Source organism: Rhipicephalus microplus, chromosome 1, assembly GCF_043290135.1.
Source record: "Rhipicephalus microplus isolate Deutch F79 chromosome 1, USDA_Rmic, whole genome shotgun sequence".
NCBI lineage: Eukaryota > Metazoa > Arthropoda > Arachnida > Ixodida > Ixodidae > Rhipicephalus > Rhipicephalus microplus.
Genome location: NC_134700.1, coordinates 214771682 through 214798019, shown reverse-complemented (window position 1 = coordinate 214798019; position 26338 = coordinate 214771682). Strand labels below are relative to the sequence as shown.

The 26338-nt window shown below is 45.1% G+C and overlaps 2 protein-coding genes across 5 annotated transcripts in view; both read left to right on the top strand.

The window, feature by feature from the left end:
- The window catches only part of Polr1B (RNA polymerase I subunit Rpl135), a 65215-nt gene extending 53569 nt beyond the window's left edge, over nt 1-11646 (top strand). Inside the window, exons 22-26 of the mRNA XM_075891283.1 lie at nt 3704-3860; nt 7222-7347; nt 9672-9799; nt 10271-10435; nt 11329-11646. Of these exons, the coding sequence (XP_075747398.1) occupies nt 3704-3860; nt 7222-7347; nt 9672-9799; nt 10271-10435; nt 11329-11526 (774 nt within the window). The 3' untranslated portion in view covers nt 11527-11646. The remainder of the gene's footprint in view (nt 1-3703; nt 3861-7221; nt 7348-9671; nt 9800-10270; nt 10436-11328) is intronic.
- Nucleotides 11647-24253: 12607 nt separating this feature from the next.
- LOC142806591 (sodium/potassium/calcium exchanger 5-like) overlaps nt 24254-26338 on the top strand; it is a 51631-nt gene continuing 49546 nt past the window's right edge. The window contains exons 1-2 of one of the 4 annotated variants that reach the window (XM_075891278.1): nt 24257-24803; nt 24968-25110. The gene's annotated coding sequence lies outside the window, so the exon portion shown is untranslated. Of the gene's footprint in view, nt 25111-26338 lie in introns of all 4 variants that reach the window. The other 3 variants (XM_075891280.1, XM_075891277.1, XM_075891282.1) reach the window with 3 other exon arrangements.

Here is a 26338-nt window from a genome sequence, read left to right as displayed (position 1 = left end):
CGACATTTTTTGTGGTTTTACGTAGACAAAGGCTCCCCTTGCGTGGTTGCAGAGGTCAAGCAAGTATTGTGGGCATCGGAGATTCCGAGAACGTTTTCGGGGTGAGTACAATTCGCCGACTGGCTCCCGGCGAGGACTATTGTTCGTCACCCCTCTCGCTCTGTTGTCGGGCTGCTCTAAGGTGGTTTTCGCTGCTTACGCCAGGAATGCTCTTCTTTTTCCTGAGGGGAACACGCTCAACGCACCCACATCGTTCTATTCTTCCCCACTCTCGGGTCACCCTATTTGGAAACCGCACGTTCAGCGTCACCGAAGCTTGAGCGCATGTAGTCTCAGGCACTGCCCCGCTGTGCGGCGCTAGTTTCTTATGGTATCTAGGCGGGCGTTTTGAACTGAAACAAAATCGTCCTCAATTAACGATGCTAGCATCAATTATACGATGCGTTAGAACATTTACGATTGAATTTTGGCATTACTAGACGCAAAGCTACGGATTACTGTAAAAAAATGTCGAAAACAAAACTTTTCCTGTCAGTAGTCCTTTAAACATTCAATTTCAACTTTTCAAAGTCTCCAAAAAAGTCGCTAAGACTCCAAAGTGATAAAATTGTCGCTAGCACGACTGAAAAGGCGCTAAATTTAGCGACTTTCTCGCTAAGTTACCACCACTGCCCGGCGCAGCCCGCGAAAACCCCTCGCGAGTCCCCGCGCGCGGCGCCACAGTCCACATCCGCTACCGGGTGAGGGAGTTAAACGTCACTCCGCTCTCTCAGCGCGGCAGACAGCAACGGAGGGCAGACATGTCGGGACATGAGAATGGCAGAAAAGGCGGGAAAGCCCGCTTAAAGGCAGCGGGCCAGCCTCAATTCCCACAGCTGTCATTGCCGTTCTCTTAACACGACAAGTGGTATGGATCTTATCAGTCGTCAGCTAAGCCCTCGTGCATGCTTTGTCGTCGCACTATGCGTATTGTAGTGTTCGAGCATTAGTGAAGCATTCACCGGTAATCATTGGCGGCTTCATCCCATAGGTCACTCGCGTCTCATTTTTCACTGTCATATCATTCCTTTCCTGCTGCTTGCAGAGTTCATCTTTAACGTTCAACCACCAACCAAAAGGCTAGAAAACAGCCATGTGGCAAGCACACAAGTAAAGCTGCCCGACAAAAACGAAGGCAATGGGGCGAAGCCTGATGCGAAAAACAAGTTACCAGAAGATGATGACGGCGATATGGCTATCAACATTTCAATAGGGCAGGCAGATAAAGAATTATGCGGGCGTCTTTATGATGATGATTGTGACAGGTACTACGGAACAGGGAATTATTTTCATAGCTGTGAGTAACTTCAAAATCGCTCTTCGTTATTTTTAAGTGTTGTGGAGGTATAAGGGGGTTAAAATTTGATATATTATTCTGAAACATTTGGTATATTGAAATTCACACTGGTAATATACTTTTACATTAAACCAATAGACATTTGAAGGGGGAATTTTGAAAAATCCCCTATCTAAAAAAATCATTCATCTCATGTTCACTATAATGACATTTGATTATCGTATAAACCGGACTATAGGTCGAGTGGGAATATAAGTCGACCCCCCAAGTTCAGGCTACCGAAAAATAAAAAAAGGAAAACAACCCAAAATTACCGAACGACATTTATTTGCAAATTGGGCTCACAGTACACCCATCGCCGGAGCTCCCCTCAACCACCATCACAACTGTTCTTATTCGTCAGGCGAAGCACCACTGTCTTCTGAAGACGAGAGTTTGTCGCTGGCTGCCTCTCACAGTGCGTTGTCTTCCGTGCCATACAGCGAGTTGCTGATGGAACATTTCTTAAAAGCACTTTCCACCATGGAATCTGGCAAGGAACGCTAGGCGGAAAGCACCCAGCCACAAACAGTTGCAAGCGGAGGCCTCTGTAGGCGGCCCGCCGGTGTTTTTGAGTTGTCGCCGGACATCCACTTTTGGTACTCCAGCCTCACTCGGTCCTTGAACGGCTTGTTTAGCACAACGTTGATCGGTTGGAGGGTGGGCGTCATACGTACCAGCTGGTATCACGGCGAGGTCCATTTTTCCATCGCCCAGTATGCGCTTCACAGCGTCGGTTAAAAGACCACAAAACGCATGTAACATCAGCATGCTGCAAAGACGCAGCAGTGCACCTGGCTGACGATGCCAGACTACTTGTATCCATTCGAGCATCATGGCCTTGTCCATGTATCTATCCCTTTCTGTTGACACAAACGACAACATCGGGCGGGAACACTTCCTTCGGCATTATCTTACGTTTGAAAATGATGAAGGGCAGAAGCTTTCTACCATCTCCCATGCATGCCAGCATGACAGTGAAGCGCGAGTGCTCGTTGCCAGTGGAAAAAAGCTTCATATCCTTGGCGCCACGCTGCATGATCATGGTCGATGAAGGCATGTCAAACCACATGGGGGTCTCATCGGCATTGTCAATCTGCCCCATCATGTAGTTGTTCTGCTCTCGAAGCCGGTTCACGAAGCCCTGAAAGTTTATTAGCTTGTCCGCGAGCACGTCTGGAAACTTCTCACAGATGGATGTGCGCCACTGGAAAGAAAATCCTTTGCGTCTCATGAATCGACGCACCGAAGAGTTTGGTGCACGAAACTTTTCTCTCGTGGGCCCAGCTTCTCGAACGAGTTCCACAGCTTTCTTCCGAATTGTATCCACTGTCACTGGCAGCGAGCACGCATGAACTTCCCACACAAAGTTTCCTAGCGTATTTTCCAGCTGCGGATGAACCGCACCTCACCCACGAAATGACATTTTCGGAGGATTGCACTTCTGTAGCTTCCCTTTCTGCACTCTCCAATCGCGCACGCTTTTTTTTGCTACACCAAAGCGGCGCTGAGCAGCCATATTCCCATTCATTTCTGCGAACTCAACAACCTCTAGTTTAAACGCAGCTGAGTACTGCCTTCTCGTATCGCTACTCATATTCAGTGAACGAAAAAAAGGACTACTAAAAATGAAACACAATGTCAAGCGGAGCGAGAACTTGGAACAGATCGGAGGCAAATCACAAACAAAAAAAGAGACAAGAGAGAAAAAAAAACCAACCTGCTATGGATTTGAATACGAATATGGTCGTGTCCAGCTTCTCATGCACATGCAAGCCACATGTTGCCAGACAGCGGTGCATTGTCGGCTAGACACCGCTATATAAGACAAGAGACGACTTGTCTTATATAGGAGGGAGCTCGTTGTTTTATTGAAAATATCTCGACTTATATTCCGGTTTATATGGTAGTCTACTGGAGAAAATGCTACAAAAGAGTAATGACGACTATGATGTTATAATAACATATTGTATTGACTGCAGTGTGGCGATGTGAAAGAAGCAGGGCGGTCACCGTCAAGTCAATTTCGAAGGTGTCATAGCAGTGAGGTGCAGGGTAAAGTGCTTGATCATGCATGCAAACTTTATATAAGACCTTCCAAGTCCTTTTCACTGTTTATATTTTGCAGATGATATATGCATATCCATGGGAATTGATCCCGAAGGCTATCTCTTCCGCAATATTTTATGTCACTACCCCTTTAATGTTCGGCTAAATGTATTGCAGTTAAGTCATTCCCGAGCCATTTATTGTTGATGTTTGTTTAATATTTAAGTTTAGTATTTAACCTAAGTATTTTCGTGTTTGTTCCTGCTGTATTCTGTGTAGAGGAATCCAATGATCGGGGACAAATTTGCCAGTCGTCACGGTCAGAAAGGTGTGTGCAGCCTGCTGTTGCCTGTGGAGAATATGCCATTCACGGAGAGTGGCATGACTCCCGATATCATCTTCAACCCCCACGGCTTTCCATCTCGAATGACCATTGGTAAGAAGCATTCGTGGAATGGAAATTCCTGCAGAAAATTACTTTAGTAAAAGCTTGCTGTGGCTTTTTGTATACACCCAAACCTCGATATAATCAACCTGAATATAACAAAATATTGGTTATAACAAAGTAAATAAAAATGTCTTGCAATACACATAGTGCTAAGAATATACTTTTATAACAAATTTTTGAATGTAATTAACTTATTTTTATGTAAGATGCAACTCTGTTATAATGGGTTTTGAGTGTATCATCTTTGGTGGGGGTGTGTCCAATTGTACACATCAAATTTAGAGAAATGTCACTCGCAATATGTTTGTTCGAATGGGTTCAAACTCGGTGCGCACCTTGGTGCAGGCTTCCTGAATAGACAAACAGCAGTCACTTAGCTTCATTGTGCTACGTATTGCTGCAGATGAGCACTTTGCTAGAGACACAACCATGTTTGACGATCGTTCAAAGTGGCACGTTTCACAACCAATGTTAAGCCTTTTTTGTGTTCCAAATGAGTGCAACCAAAAATCAAACTGTGGATGCGTTTTTAGCCTAATATATTTGATTATTTTGTCCAAGGATTGAAGGTAACTAATTATAGAGTAATTGGATATTTAATTACATGCTAGTTCATGTTAATTACTCAAACTCACAGAAAAAAGTGCATTTCTTCATTTTTTAATGTAATATTGAGGGGCTTGGAGTCATGCCATGCAAATTTGATGCATTTCCAGACAGTGCATCATAACTCGGGCCCGAAGGGGACATATAGTAAACATCTGGTTACCGTAACATCCTGAGAAAGTGCTCCCCTCTACGGTGAAGGATAATTTGACCAAATTTGGAGGGGAGCCCTTGCTAGGTCATAGATCAATGTTCAAGATGGCAGCAGAAGAGCTGCTAATAATAAAGAGTGGACACTCACGCTTCTAATGAAATGCTTTATTGAATAAGCATGTATTTTCTGTTTTCATTCGACTTCGTTGGCTGAATGAAAACAGCTGTGAATGAAGCAGTGAAAAGGGTGGAAGAGGAGAAGAGGCTGTATATATGAAATCTGCCAAAAAATAGACGGGGCACTTGCTCGGGATTTTACAGCGCACCAAACTAAATTGTCAGTCCAGGATGATGTTTGGTAATGGGTCGTTGTGGATAAGTAATATTAAGGGCTTTTTGAGCTACTTAAATATACCGTATATTGCCGATTATAAGTTGACTCTCATTGTAAGTAGACCCCCCAACTTGCAACTCCTTCTAGGCAAAAACGAGAAAGTTGACTTCGGACATAGCCTCATGCTGAGGCCATAGCACACCAGTAAGTCTTTCAGAAAAGAGAGTGATGCAGAGAAACATTTATTTGATCATGAAACATCGCTTACAACTCGTCCTCCCTTGAGAGAAGGATGCAGCAGTCACGGTCATTGCCATCGTGTGAGCCACTGCTGCTGCTCGCCGTCGGAAGGGGTGCTGGTGGTACTGAGATGCCGCACATGGTAAACACCGCACGGACCATGTTGGATGGAAGTCCATGCCAGGCATCATTAGCCTGTCGTGCCACTTCACTCAAAAAGCTCGGTTTGAACTTTGTTAGCGGGATGCACATATCTCTCGCGACAGTACGTGCTTTTGCTTCAATATCATCGTAGCAAACATTCAGGCTTTTGGTACTCTGGTTGTGAACCCAATCTCGAACCGTTTTCTCAATGGTAGGGTATAGTCCAGACTTCTCTCTGCGAAAGGAACGGCATGTCGCAGCATACACGAATATCTTGGTCCTTTGTTTTCTCCATACCCTCACAAACTTCTCTGTCACATTAAACTTCCGCCCTGCTTCAGCGTTGCTTTCCCACTCTTCATAGAGGATCGCTTGCCGCTTGAAAGCAGTGCTGTACTGTTGCTGGTGTAGCAATGGCATCTTAATGTCTGTTAAGCAGCTTCACAAATCACGCACACCACTATTCACAGGTGAGGCAAGATGCAGAAATGGTGAACAGGTGTGAGCGCAAAAACCCATGAAGGTGCTTGTGGGCGCATGTGGCTGGTCATGTGGTTTGGTTCACCGCGAAGTGTTGCCAGCCCACACGGAGCTGCCATCTTTTCCGTGGAATGCCCATGGTGCTTCACGGGAAATCTGAATTTCTGAATTGCCTAGTCAGCAAGTGCTGTTAGGGCACGCTGTTCACTAAAGCAAAAAACGAGTGTCACATTTTTTGCGAGCGAAAGATTCATGTTAAGTTTTTCGCGACAGATAAACATATGTCATTGTTAGCGCGCGATAAACGCATGTCATGTCTCTTCGCGAGCCACATGTACTGTCATACCCATATGTGGGGAGTGCTGGTTTTGTTGCCGATCTCGCCCAGCAGATGCACGGATGCAATGGCACTAATATTGAAACAATGATGCTGTCAGCGACACGTCATGAAAAAATGCTGTAGTATCTCGGTCGCGCCATTGTTGACGGCTCCTCCTCTAGCCACTATAGCTATACTGTAGTTTTGCGATCATGGCGGCAGATTGGAAAAATGTCCGGCCCTGGAAGTGGCGCATGCGTGTAGGGAGATAGCAGCTACCGCGACTTCATTGACTCTGCGGCTAATGTGATCGATGCGTCGAGTAGCAGTGAATCCGTGGACGTCGACCATTCGTCGGACCCTTCAGAAAAGTCAACTTTATGATTCTGTGTATAGGTCGACCCCCGAACTTTAAAAGGCCATTTTATTCACACAAAACGTTGATCTATAATCTGCATTATACAGTAAATGCATTCATTAGCCTTTTTTAAAACTGGGACCAAGACATCCTACGTTATCAAAACCAGCCGACTTAAAAGTCATTAGGCAGAACCCTTCAAGGCTTCAAGGATAGTGCACACTCAAGTCCCATTTCTTTGCACCCATTGTCCCACTTTGTCTGCATATCGTAGTACCCTTTTTGCAAAGAGCTTCCGACTGGTTGAACACCATCATGAACTTACTCTTGTGAATACGCATGGTTGCTGTTTTTCCCCCGCAAAGCATGCCTTTGTATTGGTGCACTACTGCCTAGAGCGGAAGGAGGTGCTCCCTCGTGAGTAGAAAAGTTTATACTGTATTTACTCTAATGTAGTGATGTAGTGAGAATTTTTTTTCAAGATATTTTCTGCTTGAATTCTTCCCTCACATTACAATTGAATACTGTAATTATTTAAATTCAGGTTCTCTAAAAGCGCAATCGTGCGCACACTTTCTATTTTTTTTTCTGTACATAATAAAAAGTCGCCTCTCGCGTTACAATTGAGTAAGTATGGTACTTCTGAGAGGAACAGCGAGAAATTAGTTGATCGTTTCTGACACTCCTGCTTTGTGAATTTTCAAATTTTTTTTAGGTATGATGATTGAAAGCATGGCTGGGAAGTCATCTATGCTTCATGGTGTTGCGCACGATGCTACACCTTTCAAGTTCTCTGAAGAACAGCCAGCATCCGAGTACTTCGGCGAACTACTTCAGAAAGGTGCAATGCTTCCCCATGAGACTAAAATGCAAATTATACATTTATGTACTTTTAAACATTAAGTTGTACTTGCATAAATTAGGGTGGTGTATTAAAAGTGTGCAAACTATACAGGGCAAAAATTAAATGACTAAATGTAGTATACTGTCACGGGGTCATGACGTGGACGAAGGGAGCACACTTGATGTCCAGATGAAAAGTTTATTCATCCATGCTTATGGCCAGGAAACTGAAGGTCAGATCACAGCAACGTACGGACATTGATACATGCGTGAACACAACGTCAGCTGGCGATCGTCTGACAAGTGGTGAAGCGCGGCGGTATTTTTACATGTGTCATGGAATATTCCAGCTTTATCACTGGTCTTCGCGCAAGCTCTAGAATAATCTCGAGTGTTCGCATCTAGCGGGCAATCTTAACAGAATGATCTACAAGGATCGCGTACATTGTCGAACAATAATGAGCAAGTGAAAATAAGAAACACGCGTGGCAATACAGTTAAACCTGGATATCATGAAATTGTCAAATTGAAAAAATTGTTATAAAGAGGATTTTGTTATATGCAGGCTCAGTACGAGAATTCAAAAAAATAAATGTACAAATTAAACAAAAGGGAAACTGAAAACAGAGCGCACTCAGAACACTTTAGAGGTGAAAAACTGCGTTAATTTTGCGATAGCAATAAATGGACATTCTCGACAGGTTTTTGCCATCGCCTTTATGTTCCGTAACGAGTCCGAATTGATGCCCCTGCGCATTGTTACCTTAACGAGCAGGTAATAGCATGCAAGCACTGCTGAAACAGAGATCAAATGAGCTGGCCCATTTCTACTGCCTGCACAGTGCACAGGATAACATCCCCCTCTCCCCCGCGTGTTAGAACTGCCATGGAATGTACAAACAGAAAGAAAAACCACCCGTCTTGTATGAGCATGTACAAAACACTTGAGGGGGAGGGGGTTCGCTTAAGTAGCAACAGTAAACTTTGCTTTCAAGGGCGCGGTGGCAATCGCTGGTGCGCATGCTATCTCGGGAACCATCAGACTGCTTTCAATGCGAAGTAGCTGTGTGAAAAGAGCATTTCCCTCTGGAATGGCTGTATTACTGTTTGTTTGCACCAGAATTTTGTAGGAGCTACACCATATCGTATCCAGAAGAGTTGGCTGTCAGCCTTACTTCGTATAGCATTACAATTTGTTGCTATTGCACTCATAGCATTGAATTCAACGCACAGTCTTGTTGCCAGAGCTGATCGGCTAGTTGTGGAGGCTACTGTCCCGCGAACTCACGTGCAGAACGGAAGCGCATGACTAGTCGACCTTTGAAGTGCGTCGTCACAGTGGTCTCGGACAGTTTCTATCAGCGCCTGATCTGACATCTCCTCGGTAGTAATGACACAGTTGTCTGTACTTGAAAAAGAGAAAAAAGTTAAGAAAAGGCAAAGCTGTATGTCGTCGATGCTACTCCATGCACGCACGCACGGCATCGAAAATGAAGAGTGAACAACACAAATACTGCGAAAAACTATTCGGTAAATGCTCTCCATATGCAGCGACTCCACATATCTGACCCTAACTATAAGCAGTCGAAGAGTGGCACACGCGAACGCAAAAGTAGGTTTTTTTTATCGTTTTTAGTTCAGAGGGAAGAGGGACCGCACATTCATGCATGCTCCCAATGTGGCAAGTATGGCGGATACCTCGGCTCGAGGGGCACAGGTTTGCCTCGCGCTCACCCTTACGCAACAACGAGTGCTCACTCTTGCCTGGGAGTCGCCGAGTCCTCGAGCGTGTGGTGCACGCTGCTGCTTTGCGAAAGATGCATTGATCGTGCCAAAATGACAAAATTTGGGACGAAATTCCTAGATCAACTGTGGCCATAATTTGTTACATCAAGGAAGTCTTCCGCTGTTACTTTGTTAGATAGAGGTCGCAAATACATGTGCTTCTATGAAGTAACGGTGGGGAATAAAAAAAAAACTTCGTAATATCGAGGAATTTGTTTTAGGCAGGTTTAACTCTATATGTGCACTACATGCATTGGCGGGTTGGCAGTGAGTTGTCTGGATACACTCTGCAATCACATCAAGCCTAAGTAGTACTATCTCCAAGGCCAGGTTCAACAAGAACTAAATTATAAGGTTTTCATTCTTTGCTTGATGATACATCATACTATTTTGATAATTTACTGAGATAACTGAAGCTTATAGAACAATACAAGTCATACGATGCATTTTGCTTCAAGAGTTTTTTGAACACGTGTACAATATGCGCAAACACAATTACTTTTTATGGAATTGATGCATTTTGGTGTTTTGTCACAGCTGGTTACAACTACTATGGGACCGAACGCATGTATTCGGGTGTGGATGGACGTGAATTGGAAGCTGACATCTTTTTCGGAGTTGTTTACTACCAGAGGCTGAGGCACATGGTGGCTGACAAGTACCAGGCAAGAATGTTTTTTATTATGTGCTTCACTGCTTCTGCTCCCCATTATAAAGTCCTCTTAGGTTCTTCAAATCCAACAGGTATTCTCATGAAGTTTCTTGACATCATGCTTGAATCTGCTGGGTAGTCTAGTTATGGTGCTTGACTGCTGACTGAAAGGTTGTGCAACTGAATTCCGGTCGTGGTGGCTGCATTTAAATGGAGACATAATGCCGGAGGCTCGTGTGTTTAGATTTAGGTGCACGTTAAACAATGCCTGGTGGTGGAAATTTTCAGAGCCCTCCACCACGGCATCTGATTATTATATTTGGTTTTGGGGCGTAAAACCGTGACATTTATTATGGACAATATTTTTAGTTGCAGCCGTACTTCTAACAGTTCCTTCTATATTGCAGTAAGTCTTGGCAATGAGCAAACCCATTCCAGTTGACCGGTTTATCACGTGTCATGTCGGTGGTTGATGTTTTCGCAGGTGCGAACAACTGGTCCTGTCGACACGTTGACCCATCAACCAGTAAAGGGACGCAAGAGGGCTGGAGGCATCCGTTTTGGGGAGATGGAGCGAGACTCCCTGCTGGCTCACGGTGCATCGTTCTTGCTGCAGGATAGGCTGTTCAACTGCTCTGACAAGTCTCTGGTATGCCGAAGTCAAAGATGCTTGGAACTTGTTTAGTCATGCTGCGTTGTGCGTAATTCACACGGTAGTCGAGATTTAGAATACCATACGCAAAGCTTGTGTGCGTTGCGGGCGTAGCAGTGGCGTTCCTCGCTCAACACGAGCCCTCAAAAGGTAAGCGTAGCATGTCAGTATTAGGCTGATGTTTATTTAACAGAATCGTCCGCAGTTTCCTTCTGAAGAAATAAAGTTTATCATTAATCTCAGTCTTAAGCACACGGCAGGCCCAACGCGTCTTGGTGGCTTTCAGCTGCCATCACCAGCAGCGAACACAAAACTCCTCGATTCCGAAGGGCTTACCGGCGGCCCTGTTGCCGTTGTTTAGTGCACGATCAATCACTTTCTACATGAAAGCAGCCGTGTAGCTTCCATATCGCCCCATAACGTAACAAGATTACAGACACAACATACAAATCACGCCGCAATGCGCACTTGCCACTTTGGATTGGATTGGATTAAATTGAAGTTCGGTGCAATAATAGTACGCTCTATGCTTAAAAGATGACGCCAGACGGCGCACGCTAGAAAAAAAGAAATCGTATTTTTTGTCGGGCGATGTCGGGGCTGCGAGAATTATGCGAATGCGAGGATTACGCGAGTAAATACGGTAAATTGTTATTTGACTTTAGTGTCCCTTTGAGTGTTGTTTATCTTTGATTAAGGCTTTATTTGTGCTACGCATAGAAATCATTATTTTTTTACTACTGAAGGGCAAATGAGAAAATTTACAAAATAGAGCATTTAATGTCTGCACGTAATAATCAGGCAGTACTATTCGTGTCTTTTTTATAAGGTCGTGCTCAGATTTTTGTCTCTCGTTGCTAATTAGTAGAAATTTTGTTTCATTTCTGCAGGCTCACATGTGCACCAAGTGCCAGAGCATGCTGTCGCCGGTTGTCGACAAAGCGGAGAGTGATGTGGTTCGCAAGTGGAAATGTCCTACCTGTCAGACTAGCGATTTCATTGAAATCATAAGCATACCGTATGTTTTCAGGTATCTCGTTGCAGAATTGGCTGCCATGAACATTGGCGTCAAGCTCCAAGTGAAGTGATTACGATAGCATAGCTACAAATCAAGATAATTGCAAGTTGTACATTTGTATATATAATGTATGAGGGGAAGATGCTTCAATGTGTGTAAATAAATGATGTATATATTGTTAATCACTGAATGAGTTTTGTATGGCCTGTAACTTTTGTGTTTGTGGTGACTTAGCACGAATAACACACAATGGCAAAAGCCAATTGCACTTGAAATGTGAATGTAAATGAACCTTTATAATAGGACAGCTGTATGTGCAATAATAATGTTTTAAAATTTCAAACTTGGTCAGGCTGAGTTCATGTTCCAGCGCCAAATATTGATTCATATGTTCTTAAAAAATACCTGATTGAAAGCTCCTCGTCAGCAGGCATATATAAACAAAGGTTTCCCTTAATGTGACAAAACATTTACGGGAAGAGAAGTAAGGGCGTGTGTAGTATAGATCACATCCTGGGCAAGGTTTTGTGCGCTAAAATTATACCGGTGAACCACTACATTTCATGGTGTTGGTTTTCTAATTGAGAACTTCTAGACGTGGCATTTGGTACATAATCCAGCTTATTATTGCGAATGCAATTGTAGGCGCATTCGGCGAATTTTCGCCGTCGCCGTCATGTTTAGTGTAAAGTCTAAATCGATTGCATCTCCCTGCGTGCAATGTGTGTTCTACGTATGGTGCAAAGCGCGTAAGCGATGCCTACGAACGTGCTTGAAACAGAGGCTCGATGAACTGGCCATCTCAGTCGCACGATGAGCGTATACGACAACATCGCTCTACTTGCGAGTGCTGTCATCTACGGCTCCTCAAGCTGAGAGGAAACGTCCTGTACGTCTCATCGCGCGAAAGGCGCATAGAGATGGGAGGAGGGGTGGGTGGGGGTGCTGCGTGCCTCCGAGAGGAAATACGTATTTACTTACAGGGAGTGATCGCCCGCGGCCGTGCACGCCTATATATATCTCTAGAAGGTATCAATGGGCGGCTCATATATTTGTCCATGCTATGCTGTCCCCGCTTACTTCGTTTGGGACAGAGCGCAAAAACCACTTCGCTTGTTGGAGCGGCTGTATTCCCACACACCAGCGTTTTGTAGTTACGCCAGATTAGTCCCTATAGTTAGCTGTTAGCTTTAACATCTGTATAACTTTTGCATACCTGCCAAGTTTTACAATTTTATCCTAAAGTGCCCTATTTTCAGCACATTTTTACGAGTATCGTAATGACAACTATTACTTTACTATTTTTTATGTTTCGGGTCGAAAAGGTCGCAAACTGAACGCGCTGCTTCAAGAAGTCAACTGCAACAGCTGAATCTAGCTTTTTTTTGTGGAGTTACGCAGGCAACACAGTATTGGCTTAGTATTGGCTTATATCCAGAGTCAAAGCCAAAGCCAAAAGGCATTACGCGGAAAGCGGAAATGTGCTCGACTTTCTTTGTTACCATGCTGGCTGTGGGAAGTGCCTTGCACATGTTTTTGCGGAGCGGTAGCGTATGGTTCAGTCCTAGCAGCTCACGAGATGTCTGAGAAGAAATACTTTCAAGTTTTTATTCACAGCTATTCGACTGACTTTCCATTTATTAAGAGGTCGCATAAAGGTGAGCGATACGCATTTTGTAGTTTGTGCTGCTGTGATGTGAACATTTCGTTCGCTGGTCGCCGGGATATTCTGCTACATGTGAATACGAAGAAACACAAAGACTCGGAGAAACTTTGGACTCTAACGGGATACTTGGAGGGTAGCTTCAGCAAGGCGGATCTCGCTACTACAACTCGAGCGGAGTGCCTTTTTACTGCGTTCCTGATTGAACACAACGTGCCGTTCACGGCTGATGATCATGCCGGAGGCCTCTTTCGAAAAATGTTTCCGGACTCGAAGGAAGCTAAGAACTACGCCTGCGCCCGTACAAAGACTACGGCGATTGTGAAGGAAATGGCCAATAAAGCTATCGACGAAGTGATAAGTCACTTGCAGCACGCTCTGTTCTCGGTCGCCACAGACGGAAGCAATGACGCTGGCAACGATGCAAAACTGTATCCAATCGTGGTGACGTTCTGTGATAGTACTGTTCGCACTGCCTTGCTCGCGAGGTCGGCCCTCGGAGGTAACTCCACGGGACGAAACATCGGTGCGCTTGTGGACACGCTAACGAGCAAAAAGATGCCGCTCCAGAACTGCATCGGCATGGCGTGTGATAACGCGCCAGTCATGGTTGGATTGAAAAACGGAGTGGCTGCTGTGCTGAAACAAAGCCATGAGAACATTGCCATCATGGGCTGCTGTTGCCATTTGATCAATCTGGCTGGACAGAAAATCTCAGCATGCCTTCCACTAAATGTGGATGAGGTGCTAGGTGACATTTTCTACTACCTCGAGAAAAGCTTAAAAAGGATGGACAAGCTGAAAGCTTTTCAGTCTCTCCACAATGTAAAGGCCAAGAAAACTTTAAAACATGTTAGCACCAGGTGGCTCTCTCTGGGAAGGAGCCTGAAACTGCTTGTTGACCAGTGGCTACCTTAGTTTCTTCCATAGTGAAGTAGGGCCCTTCGGGCAGGTTTCCAAGTTTCCCAGCAAGCCATGTAATCTTCGCACTGACCTTCAGAAGCATGCAAAGGAAGCGGAGAGCTGTCATCAGAGCAAAAAACCTAAGACTGGACACAAATGTCCCCGTGTTGGATACAGCTCCCAAGCGAACCCAAAACCGTCCAGAAAAGCTCTTAAACAGAGAAGAAAGGCTATTCATGTTTCTTTCATCAGATGCAAATAGAGTATACTGTGACTTCTTGCTGTCTGTAATCCCAGAGTTTGAAAATGTGAATGTGTTCCTGCAGTCTGTAGCCCCTCAAGTGCACTTGCTGCATGAAGTGCTTAGTAACTTGCTAAGAGAGATCATGCTGCGTTTTGTAAAACCTTCAGTGATCAAAAAAGCTGATGTGTTGGCTGACGTTGACTACAAATGTTCCATCAGCCAAAGAGATAATGAAGATATTGTAATTGCTAGTCTGACCACAAATGTTCCATCAGCCAAAGAGATAATAAAGATATTGTAATTGCTAGTCTGACCACACAGGCCTGGGAAGGCCTAAAAAAAAGAAGCTAGGCTAGAGTTTTTTACACATACAAGAAGATTCTTCGTGCAGCAATAGAGTACATGATCCTGAAATTTCTGCTGAAGTTTTAGCTGTTGAAGAGTGCAGAAGTAGCAAGGCTTGCGTCCATTGAACAGGCCAGGTTTTCTGATGTCAAGTACTTAATCAACTGCTTCCCAGTGCTGCTACCACTTCAAGAGTTGCAAGATGTGAATTCTTCTCTGTATGACATTCAGGCAGAGTTCACGCGTCTTCAGTTGGAAGAATTACCCGCTGAAGTACCTAAACAGCAGCAGATTGAGGAGCAATGGCGGGCGGTGTTCGGTTTACGAGAATTAGATGGCAGCTTTACGTATGCCAGACTTTCAAAATTTATGTTGGGGGTTCTAACACTCCCGCACAGTAATGCGGAGTGTGAAAGAGTCTTCAGCAAAGTGAAAAAGGCGCACACCCAGTTCCATGTCTCTATGTCGAAAAAGACTGTGTAGCAGTTGCTTGTCGCAAGATGTGCCCAGTCACACTTGGGAAAGTGCCACGTACAGGTCTTTGACAAGGACTTTCTGAGGAAGGCCAAGGCTGCCACGGCCTCTATGCTAGCCCACCCCTCCACTTCCGAGACTTGAGCACTTTTTGCGCCTCTTTTGTGTAATGCTTCTTCTGTATTGCATTCATCTAAGCCAGTTTTTGGAAAATCAAGTGCTATTTTAGTATTTTTATACTTTGTTTTAGTATTTTTTGTCATCTCCTGTAGTACTTTAAGAACTGTGGGGTTGGCACGTCTGCTTTCGACGTTGTTCCTATTGCATTCACTGCCTTGCCCTAGTGGCGATACTGGTTCCTTTTATTTTGATTACAGAGAGCTGCTGTAGCAGCAGTGCTGCTACTTAGTGCTCGTGTGGCTCTTTGTTATGCAGGCTACACGCATCTCGCTATGTTCTCAGCTTAATGTAGACTATGTTGTTTAACTATCAACTTTTAAGCTTAAAGGTGCTGTATTGTGAAGCAATAAATTAGGCAATACTGATAACTTATACTCTGAAATCTTTAGTGTCGTTTTATTTACCACCATAGTTTTAATAACAGATGAAGAGATAAATAGCAAAAGTTTCACTTAAATTTCCCGCCGTAATTTCCGGGGATGCCATCACAGATTTGAAAGTGTTTTTTTTTTTCATCCTTATTTTGGCCACATGTGCTCTGTGAAAGTTCGTAAGACGGGTTATGTTGAGTCTCTGGCTGCTTCAGATGACCACATACTTCGGTTTTACTGGTAACTGAGAAGGTACGAAGGCTCCGGTAGATGCCGTCAAAATCGGCGACGGCATGGTGATTGGTGCGGGAATTTCAGGGTAACATTGCCACTCGCATTTCGTTTTTGTGCGTTCTCTTTATTAGCGATGGTGGTGTTTTTAGTATCGTAAAAGAGTAATTCATCTCTATGGAAATAATCACTTTTCTCTTTAGCTTATTTCGCTCTCTGCATTTGTTACGTTAAGTAAATGTCTCGAACCAATAAAAAAATGCATACGCTCAAGCGGGAAAACGTTTTAAATTAGAAAAACTGACATCAATTTTCGTAACAATTGTTGGAGTGTCTGTAATATGAGCCTCACTAGTCATATCTTGAGTATCTCGGTCAAATGAAGTCAACTCGGTAAATGTCATAGAATATTTTTTGTCACAGTTGTCGATATGATTAGAGGTGATAAAGGTTCGATAAGTCTTATGCTGGAGACGGTGTTAGAGGAACATGGTATCGATTATACGCTGTCACGTTGGGAAACAGACAAGTGTAAGCAACAGTAGTGTTTTGTTAGTCAAGTTTATGTTCCTGCGGTTTGTTTTCTATGCGATACTTGTATCTCGCAGGTAGACATTAAAGTTATAGTACGCTCTCGAGAAAAAAAGCATTCTTGTGTGTCGGCATGCAACGAGGTTAGAGGTGCATGTGTACTATAATTCCATGGGCCCGCCTTTCCAATATCATTGCCAGAAATTCCATGTCGCTTAGGGGTAAGGTCAAGTTTCTACTGACTGTGATTTGAACAAAGTATGTACAAAATTACGGTTTGCTGCATAAAGCAATCTGAGTCTACTTATGTACATTTACTGTAAGGCAATGCCTGTAACGCATCGGCTCAGTCAGTGACATTTTTCACCTCCTCTATAACTTTGATTCCTCCTCTTCCCTTTTTCAGTGCAGGGTAACCTACCGGGGCTCAGCCCTGGTTAACCTTCCCACCTTTCTTCTTATTATTTCTCTCTCACCCCTGCACTTCACATGCATTGTAAACAAAAACTATTCATTGCTTTCAAAAAGTACAGTTGCACACATCATAGAGTAACGTAACGGCTTTGTGGCAAAATATTACGGAAATTCTTTTGTTCATGATTCAGTGACTCCATCATTTTTGTCAAAATGAGGGGATGTAAAAGAAACGGCGAATCTCTTTGTAAAATTACGGAGAGGTGATTTGATCCACAGTTTGTACTAGTACCAGAATTTTCATTTATTTCATTATCCATTGCCCGTGGTCAGGACAAAAGGAGGTGGTTTGCCTCCTGACGAGGTCCTGCTCGCGCTGGGCGTAACAGCGCTAGTGCTAAATTGACATTCACAATATACAATCGAAAAAAAAAATTATGAGATATACATATTCACAAAAGCAGCCATCAGCTTGACAACAGAACTCTGCACTAAAAGATGCCTAGAGTAACAAGTAATACTATTTGACACAGTTGACCCATCTGTGCACAAAAAAAGCAAAGAATAAGAAAATCATCCAAATGCGCTTGTAGATTTATACATACACGTATGCATTTACACACCCGTATATACATTCATATACATACACATATATTATCCATACACACACACACACACACGTATATGCACACACATATACACACATCGTGTGGGAGACTACAGTCCAATCAACCGTGCACAAAATATCAATTTATGCTAAATGTTGAAGCACCAAGTTTTTTATTAAAAATATTTAGAGTTGGTGCATGATCGTGCCAATTCTATTATTTGACGGTGCTCATTATATAATTTCATGACTTGGTGATCAATTGCTTCCATACCATAATTAGTATGAATTCTCTGAAGAACTATGCATGTTCTGCGTAGGTCATGACCGGTGTTCCTGTTTAGAAAGTGACGGCTAAATGAGCCGCTGTCTCCCGATACTCCCCAATATATGTACATAGCTTCAACTTGTAAATAAAGTGACATCGCGGAATGTGATACCTTGACATGAGCTCAAGTCTATATTATAAAAGAAGTTTATCACTATCCGTCATAATTCCTGTTCCCCATACTAAAATGAAAGGTTTTCCAAGGTTTGCACCGATTGGGGCAACATATCGTTTACTGCACTTTTCCTGCGCTAAAGTTGCTGTGCCCTGGCTCGCAGGAATGTTCAATAACAGGCTTTATTATATCTAATTCGTGAAGTTCATTTGCTGTCATGGGGACCTTAGTGCTGCTGGGCAGGGGTCAAATCGTAGTAAGGGCGGCCACATTCTGGTGAAGATGGGCGAGAGAGTGCGGAAAGCGTGTGTTGTGTGCTTGCGTGGGTCATGCTTGCAGAACATGCGTCTATTGGACACAAAAATCTCAGGTAGTCCAAATATCATAATGTACGTAAAATTGCAGTTTTGCCATCGTATGCCGCATTCTTTACAGTTCTCAGCCGCGTTGACCCAAGTAGGAAGCTATCCTGGGTCTGCATTCCGTCTTGGGTCGCCCCGCGGGCGATGAGAAATTGAAATAGCCATGAGACAGCCATTTAGATGGCCATACATGAGGCTATGAGAGGCAGCCATCCAGAGGTATTCACTTGTTGGGCGGCAAGCATAAGTGATCTGAGAGCTTCGGGTGCGGGCTTTGGGAGCTTGCTCCTTTTGCTGGTGGGTTGTCTCTCGTCGTTCTGCCGGTGTGTACGGTAGTGCTCATTGCTCCCGCTAGAGGCGCAGCTGTGCCCTTCGTTTCAAGAGCGGTCACTATAGATGGCGCGCCGCCGTTCAGGCGACGCTCTCTCCACTCTTGGCGCGTGCTCTAGTTTGGTTCTTACCGCTAGGTGGCCGCGCCCATATATAGCGCTCGCTCTCAGCGCGTCCCACTATGAACATGGCAGAAGCCAATGTGGCAGCGCGGAGGGCTCGCAATGCGGCTGCAGCGTGGGCTCAACGTCAGGACCCTTCTCGAACTTTCCACTACGTCCTATAATTCAAGATCCTCTGGCTTTGTACTTTACGGACCACAAAGCCACAATACTAAAAGGAAAACGTTCCTCCGAGCTTATGTGATGCGTAAATAAACCCTCGAATAAAATGTACATACTGCATCACGATGTAAATATCTGTATATAGTACATTTATATGTAAATAACAAACATTGTGTGTATAACGTGTATATACAATCACACCACAACTCTCGTGTCACTTCTTTATAATAATGATTGAGCATATGTGCAGAGGATTCATGGTTTACCGGATTTAATCTCTGGAGCAAGCACCTTCATCATCATTCACTTCGTGGATATGCGGGAATTTTTAGATTGAGATGACATTTGCATAGTGAGTAAAGTACATCACAAGAAAACATTTCCATCAATTTCCATATGGTTGCTGAACGGTCGCAGGCAATAGTTTGCTTTTGAAAATATTGTTGGAAACTGTGGAGTGGTGTGGCATTGGCAGGATTTGAACCCCCCCCCCCCCCTTGCCCGCCTGAAACTTGCATATGTATTTAGACGCCCTCATACAAACGCATGCACATCAAACATGCATAAAGTATAACGAATCCCTTTCTCCCCTGTGAAAAAAATTTCCGGCGACGCTAGTGTTGTTCGGCACCACTGTGAAGCTGCCTTGATTTTTTTTTTAGTTCAAGTATGTGTATTGCTGTCGCCAGCGGAGGAAGGGAGCAACAGCCTCTCTCCCTCGGTAAATGAATCCTGGCGCCGCCCCTGCGCGCGTCTAACGTGCGCACCTAAAACGCGCTCTCGTTTCGTGCGAGAACACACGCGGCATAAGTGAGGGAAATGATGGAGTCTATTCCCCGATTCATCGCCCCAAGAGCACGCGATCGCCAAAGGTTTCGGTGACGCGGTCTCACCGCTGCTGCGTCCAATTTCACTTCGTCAGACGCACGTGACGCAGTTATGCGTGCGCTTACCCAGCAGTGAATCACATTGTCGTGTCTGAAGCGCCGCGCCATTACAGGAAAAATAGCACTTGTGCACGCTTGTTAAAAACGAGTGCTAGCGACAGCGCTTGGTTTTATGAGCGCGTGCCTGAAGGAGTGAGAGCCATAAATACAAACAATGTCCACGTTTTGTTAAGGGTTGTTCGGCAGATATGACTCGCCACCGTTGATCTACCGTCTGTTACGGTGTGTTACCCCCGAACTACCTGCAACATGGTGTTGTGTCCACGAGTTCTTTGCTCCACGCACGTGGCCATCACATGCAGGCCTGTGATATGGGGGACTCCCTAAACAGTGCTGACATTATGTAAGAAATTCGAGTGCGAGTGCACTGGTTCCGGCGTCGGCAGGATTTGGTCTTGGGGGTTGCAAACCCGTGTTGCATAGCGGCTGTGGGGAGAGAGGGGGGGGGGTGCTTTGGTTTAGCTTGAGTCTTGAGCATGTGATGGTGTGTTTTACGAGGGGCAAGGGCCCTTTTGCAACACCCCCCCCCCCCCCTTCCGACTCCAAGTGTTCAGGTAAAAGGATTCTCTTCGTGGAACCCTTCTGTTGCAGCGGAAATATAAGGTTGTCTTTGACATTGCATGCGTTTGCAGCAGTCTCGTTCTATTCTTTGGTTTTCTTCCCTTGTTATTGACGGAGAACAAGACTAGGCAATACCACAATACAAAGAGTGCCGGAAGAATATCTTAGTGGTACTCTTGCGTATCTGAATACAATTGAGTATCTTTATTTCTGTATCGAGATAACAAAACCACCGCCATATGATTTTGAGAGACGCCCTAGTTGAGGGCTCCGGAAATTCCCACCACCTAGGGTTATTTAACGTGCACCCAAATCTGAGCACACGGGCCTACAACATTTCCGCCTCCATCGGAAATTCAGCCGCCGCAGCCGGGATTCAATCCAGCGACCTGCGGGTCAGCAGCCGAGTACCTTAGCCACTAGACCACCGCGGCGGGGCATATTTGTATTTCAGTAGTGCCATACTTTTACGACGTATAGATCACACTGCGGTAGCGTAGATGTCATGGCGTAGTCGTTGCTGTTTTTTTTTTTGTGGTAGTTGAAATGAGCAGGCGTGTTTTCAGCGGGAGAAAGGAATGGCCTTTTGTGCTAAGCCAAACGAAGGTGTGTCGCCGGCCGGCTATATAGGGCAAGTGGTGAAGGGACGGGATATCGCCATTCTAAAGGACTTTATGTCCATAAAGGCGGTATTTATTCACCATAACACCAATTTGTGCTCGGCTGCTGCAGCGGCAGGGAGACATTCCTTGTTAGCGAGTTTTGTGTTGAGGACGAGCCAGAGCTCCATAGATGAGCTCTGGCTCGTCTATGGAGATTAGTCATTTGGGCGTCGTGCTTGACTTCTCGATTTTAATGCAGTGCGGCAGCATATAATACACTGCACTTAGATATCTTTCTGGAGCATCAGCAACCTTGAAGAATAGAAATGTTTTCAGTATCTGTTTTTGTTGTACCTGTGTACCGTGATATATTTTTCGTCTGTTGGCTAAAGTATCTCCGAATTACCTCGTTACGTCACAGGCACACGTATCTCAGCATCTGTACTTAGGCTTCCAGCACATGTGTTTAGATATCTCTATTCCGGAATACTTTTCTGAGTGTCTCATCCCAGCCCTGGTAGAGAAAGGGGTCAGACAAGGAGGTTCGATCTCACAACTGTCATTACTCCATCGTTAGCATCGGCGTCGGCAGGGGGTTGCAAAAGGGGCACTCACCGCCTTAAGCCGCACCAGCACTTGTCCCCTCCTAAGCTATACGCCGGAGCTCACATTGCGGCACTAGAGCTGTGGGGCAGGGGATCCTTCCTCTAGAGCCGCAATGCAAAACTGGTTTGCACCCGCCAAGACAAAACTCTGCTCATTATCGTTAGAGTTATTCGCATGACTGGATTGGGAAGGAATATGGAAAAAGAATAACGGAGAGTACCGTTGCAAACTGCGATTTGCTGACGTTGTTCTTTTCAGATATGATGCGGATGAATTATTAAAATAAAGAGAGCTATCGAAGCTTGTACTAAGCCTCACAAGGCTTGAAACAGTGAGACTGCAGGATTCTGAAGACTAATCTGGTTACTTTTAGGTTGTTTCTACATAGGTTGGCTTCTGGGACGTTGCTATAGGCTTTAACTAGGTGATGCTCGCTAGGTGCTTATACCTTGAATCTATAAGCGCAGGGAGCTTCAAGTTAAAGCACAGACAGTCACAGACACGGATGTCCAAGCTCCACAGACATCAACTATGGCTGAAGATAGGTGTTCGCACCTCTCACAGAGCTATGGGCACGTCGTTGCCTCCCCTGTTACCAAGCTTTGTTATCGTTGTACGTATTCGGGGTCTTCTGCTCACCGTCGTCGCTTCGCAGCCGTTTGTTGTTGGGCCAACTATTGCCTATTCATTCGAGTGGACCAGTGGTGAGTATACGGAGGGGGGGATTTACGCAATTTATGGGGCACGTACCCGATTATGATCATAATAGTTTTTTGGTTCGCCGGACAAGCGAAGCTTTGACAAGAAGCTTCGCTATTAAAAGTGACCGAAAACTTGAACCGAGAAAGTTCCTCAGTGGGGTTAGATATGAATGCGCGGAAGGCAAAGGTGATGTTCAATAGCCGGTGAGAGTTCGGGGTTGGCAACCAACCTCTGCAGTCTGTACGAGTCAATTACTGACAAGGGAGCCTGAAAGGAAATTCGGCAAGCATTCCAATACTGTGCCACGCAATTCGCTGCTATCCATAAAGCGGAAAGTGCACAACTATTGTATTCTGCCAGTACTAACATGTAGGTCAGAAACTTGAGGGTAATAGAGATTAATGGGCCTGGATAGGGCATTGCTTTGCGTGGGACAGATAACGATGCTCGGTTAAAGCAGCGCCTTTTTTAAAGGTGTTGGCTATAGTAACGGTATGACTATCAGGATATTGAAAACGTAACCGCAAGGACGGCTGAGAGCTTGGGCGTGCACAAGGTCCCCTTCAAGGGGAGGGAGGTGAAGGTTCCTCGCATGCAGCTTCCTTCCTCTTATGTCAATGTATAGCGCTTAATTGCCCCCCCCCCCCCCTAATCGCAGCGCCCCCTCTATATACGTCAATGTATCAAGTTGACATTGCTCCCGTCCCTTTTATGTGATTAGGGGGAGGCGCCTCCCTTCCCCCTTGGAAGCGGCACGCCTATGGCTGAGCAAAACTTTTTTATGGTTCAGACCTTTCATAAAAAAAGTGGGTCTGACCTTGAGACGGTGATTTATGATACTGATGTTGAGTACTTGTATACTAGTTGTGCAGTCAACAAGAATAACAATTACATGAAATTGACTCTTACGTCCCAGTCAGAATTGTGATGACATCGTCACAGTTGAGTAGAAGGAATTCAGGAGTTGATTATATGTCATACTCCGCGCGTGGCTGCATGCACAAACTTCAGAAGTGTGGTCCAGTCTCTCCCATGAATCCACGCCTGCCGGCAGGCCGTACTCGTGAATCGGCTCAGTGGATTCTTGCAACTTATGGGGCAACATAAAGGTACAGGATATACCGGCAGGCGTATAACAATATCGTTGAAAAGAACCATGAAGCGTAGCAGCGCTTCACATTTGCATACCGTCGACATCCTAGAGATGGACCCATAAGAACAATAATCTTGCACTTTCGAAATTCCAAAGAAGGACTTTTGAGGAGTCTTACAATACGATGAGCCTCTATACGACGAAATATTAATGTCTGCTACATAAAACAAACATGTTTACAACTTACATTTTTCCTCGGGATGGGTGTGCGCACGCACGCATGAAGGAAGGAAAAATAATAAAAGAAAGCGTCGCGTGACAATGTTAAGCATCCATCAGCTCACTCTTACCAAACGAAGACACCTAGACAGTTTCGTAAAGCCGATTGAAACAAATCTTTTAGCACAATGGAGTTTGAGAATGTTCTTCTTACTGGAGAACGTGTACATTAAAATGGAGTGAACGGAATTGAACTCGTGTCATACATGCAGGCGTTCGGCAGACAGCAGGCGGGCGAAAACGCAGACGGGGTAAAGCGTAATTAGTCTGGAGAAAATGTTGAAAGATGAAGGCATTCTAGGACGAAACTGGAAATATTAGACAAAAATTGAGCCAGCAGATAGTGAAGTGCGTTTTATGCGGTCAGCATAACGTGCCCTCGATGATAGGGTCTGCTGGTGATAAGCCCTTTTCAGCTTAGTAAGTGCCCTTGACTTCTCAGGTTGCATGTCGACATTCGTTGTTCACCTCAGAGGTACTGCGTAAGTTAGTATATGCAGCGGGAGAGCAGGACCTTGAACCCCGTCTAATTTAGGTTCTAGCTAGTAGCAACGCGTCTGACTGCCTCATATCGAGTCATCCGAGCTGGACTCGTGTAATCGTGGGATCCTTTCAACCACAACGGCTCCTCTCCGCGGCGACGTCGATTCGAGAGTTCTCGAGATTGTGCTGCCCCGGGAGAAAATGCTGCAGCGCTCGAGCTATCTGTTATCGGCTTGAATTCACGCCACAGCGGTGCGGCGGCAGCCGGGGCGACTGCATGCCACTTCGCGTGGGCGAGTGCGCAACAGCTGTTCTGCAAGAGCAGAGTGACCTAGGCAAGAGGGGTACGGCGGAAAACTCTCTCACTCTCTTTCAAATGCATCGCAATCTCCTCTCCCAGCACTTCTTTATTTTTTTCCCCTCAGCTTCCTCCGTTTCGTCCGTGCTGTTAGCAACAGCTGAGCGTGTCTCTTTTAATCGCCGTGTGCCCAGCAGCGACGGCTGGGCGTCTGGTAGGGAGAGGAGCACGTGGTATTCATGAGGTGTACTTTGGAGGAGACGATCGCAGTGCACTTTGGCGTCGTACACGTTTGACAAAGCGTTTACATTTGGGGACCTGTGGCAGCGATGGAAAGAATAGCGTGAACCTTGCCAACGACAGAAACGCCTAGCAGTCGACATCGAGTGAGGAGGTGTGTGGCACTCGCTTGCGGAGTGGAAGTGCAGATTTCCGTGTCTCACGTTGTAATCTGTCATTTTTTTCTCGCATCCCCCGGCCGTGTTGTTCTTCTTTCATTTTGTGCTGCTCGTGCAACGACCGCTCCTTTCTTTTTATCCCTTCACTCGTTGACGGAAGGACCGCTGCGGCGAGCGACTGCATCCTTTACAAGCGCTGCCGGAGATAACACCGCGCCAGCGGTAGCTTGGCGCCCAAAGTCGGAACTTTTTATTCGTCAGCGTTGCACCTACGCTGGAGGCTCCCGGCGACTGCTAGTGCAGGTGAGTAAAGTTTCGCGCTATGTGTAGAAATCGACACCGAGTGCTTTGGTACTGGGTCCAACGGTTGTACCTTAGTGACTCAAATCGAAACTCCAAGGGGTGGGCAATCTGACTAATCCTGTTCTATAGCAACGAGCAAGCTTCGGTTGCTATGGTGACGGAATTCGGTTCGGTTGGCCACATGTGGATTCTTATATGCCGATGTTTCTACAACGAGATTGGCTATGAACGCTTTGTGAGAAGCATTTATATACAAAGCGTTATGTAAAATTAGAGGTAATTGAGGGGCAAATTGCGCTTATTTGTGCAGCCCAAAAGGGACACGTGGAGAGTTTATACATAAACGCCTTATAGAAAAATCAAGAGATAAGCGGAAGAGGACTTGGAGTGTGCTCTGAAAGCGACACATTGCGGACCTGCACTTCTTACTGTTACTGCACTTCATTCTCATTCGCACTTGCAAAGCTAACTTCGTGCACAAATATCGCGCATACCTTTTAGTCTGGCAGTTGGTAGTTCTTCTTTCATTGTCACTGTTTTTTTAGCTTGCCTAATTTCTTTTTCGCAGTGCAAAGCTGTCTGTTGTCGTTAACTCGCAGAACAATGCTTGGCTTTTAGCTTCGCACTTACGTACGGTATATTCCCAATGTGATCGATTTTTCATGAAATTAATAATAGACAAGTCAATTTCTGACCCCAGACGTGTTTTTTCAACACACACATCGAGTGAGACAGAAGCCAGTGTGTCATATTGCGCGTTCGCAATACGAATACATGTATACGCCGCACAAAAATCTCGCTGACCCCGTTGCTTCACGAAAGAAAGGACAGCTTTAAACGAGAACAAACAGACAAGTAAGCCAAGGTGCTTTTTTGTAGTGCTTATGATGTAAATATAAATAAAATGAACGAAACGATGACTCCAATATAACGCCCCCAATGCGACTCGGCCACAGCGGCGGCCGTCCCTCCATCCACTTCATGGGGTATATGCATTTAGACGTGAAAGTGATAGCGCTGCAAGTAGCCATGGCGTTGTGTGTGAAACATTTTTCTGCCGGCCGTTGTCACATGTGTTATTTTTACGAACTTGCAATTGCAAAACAAACTGGAAACTGCAGAATACAAGCTGCAAATCGAAGGCTATTCGAGTTTTACGGCATCTTTCGAAAAGTACCTGTTGCGTTGGACTTCGAGCACCACTAATTATAGTAGTATTTGGAGGACT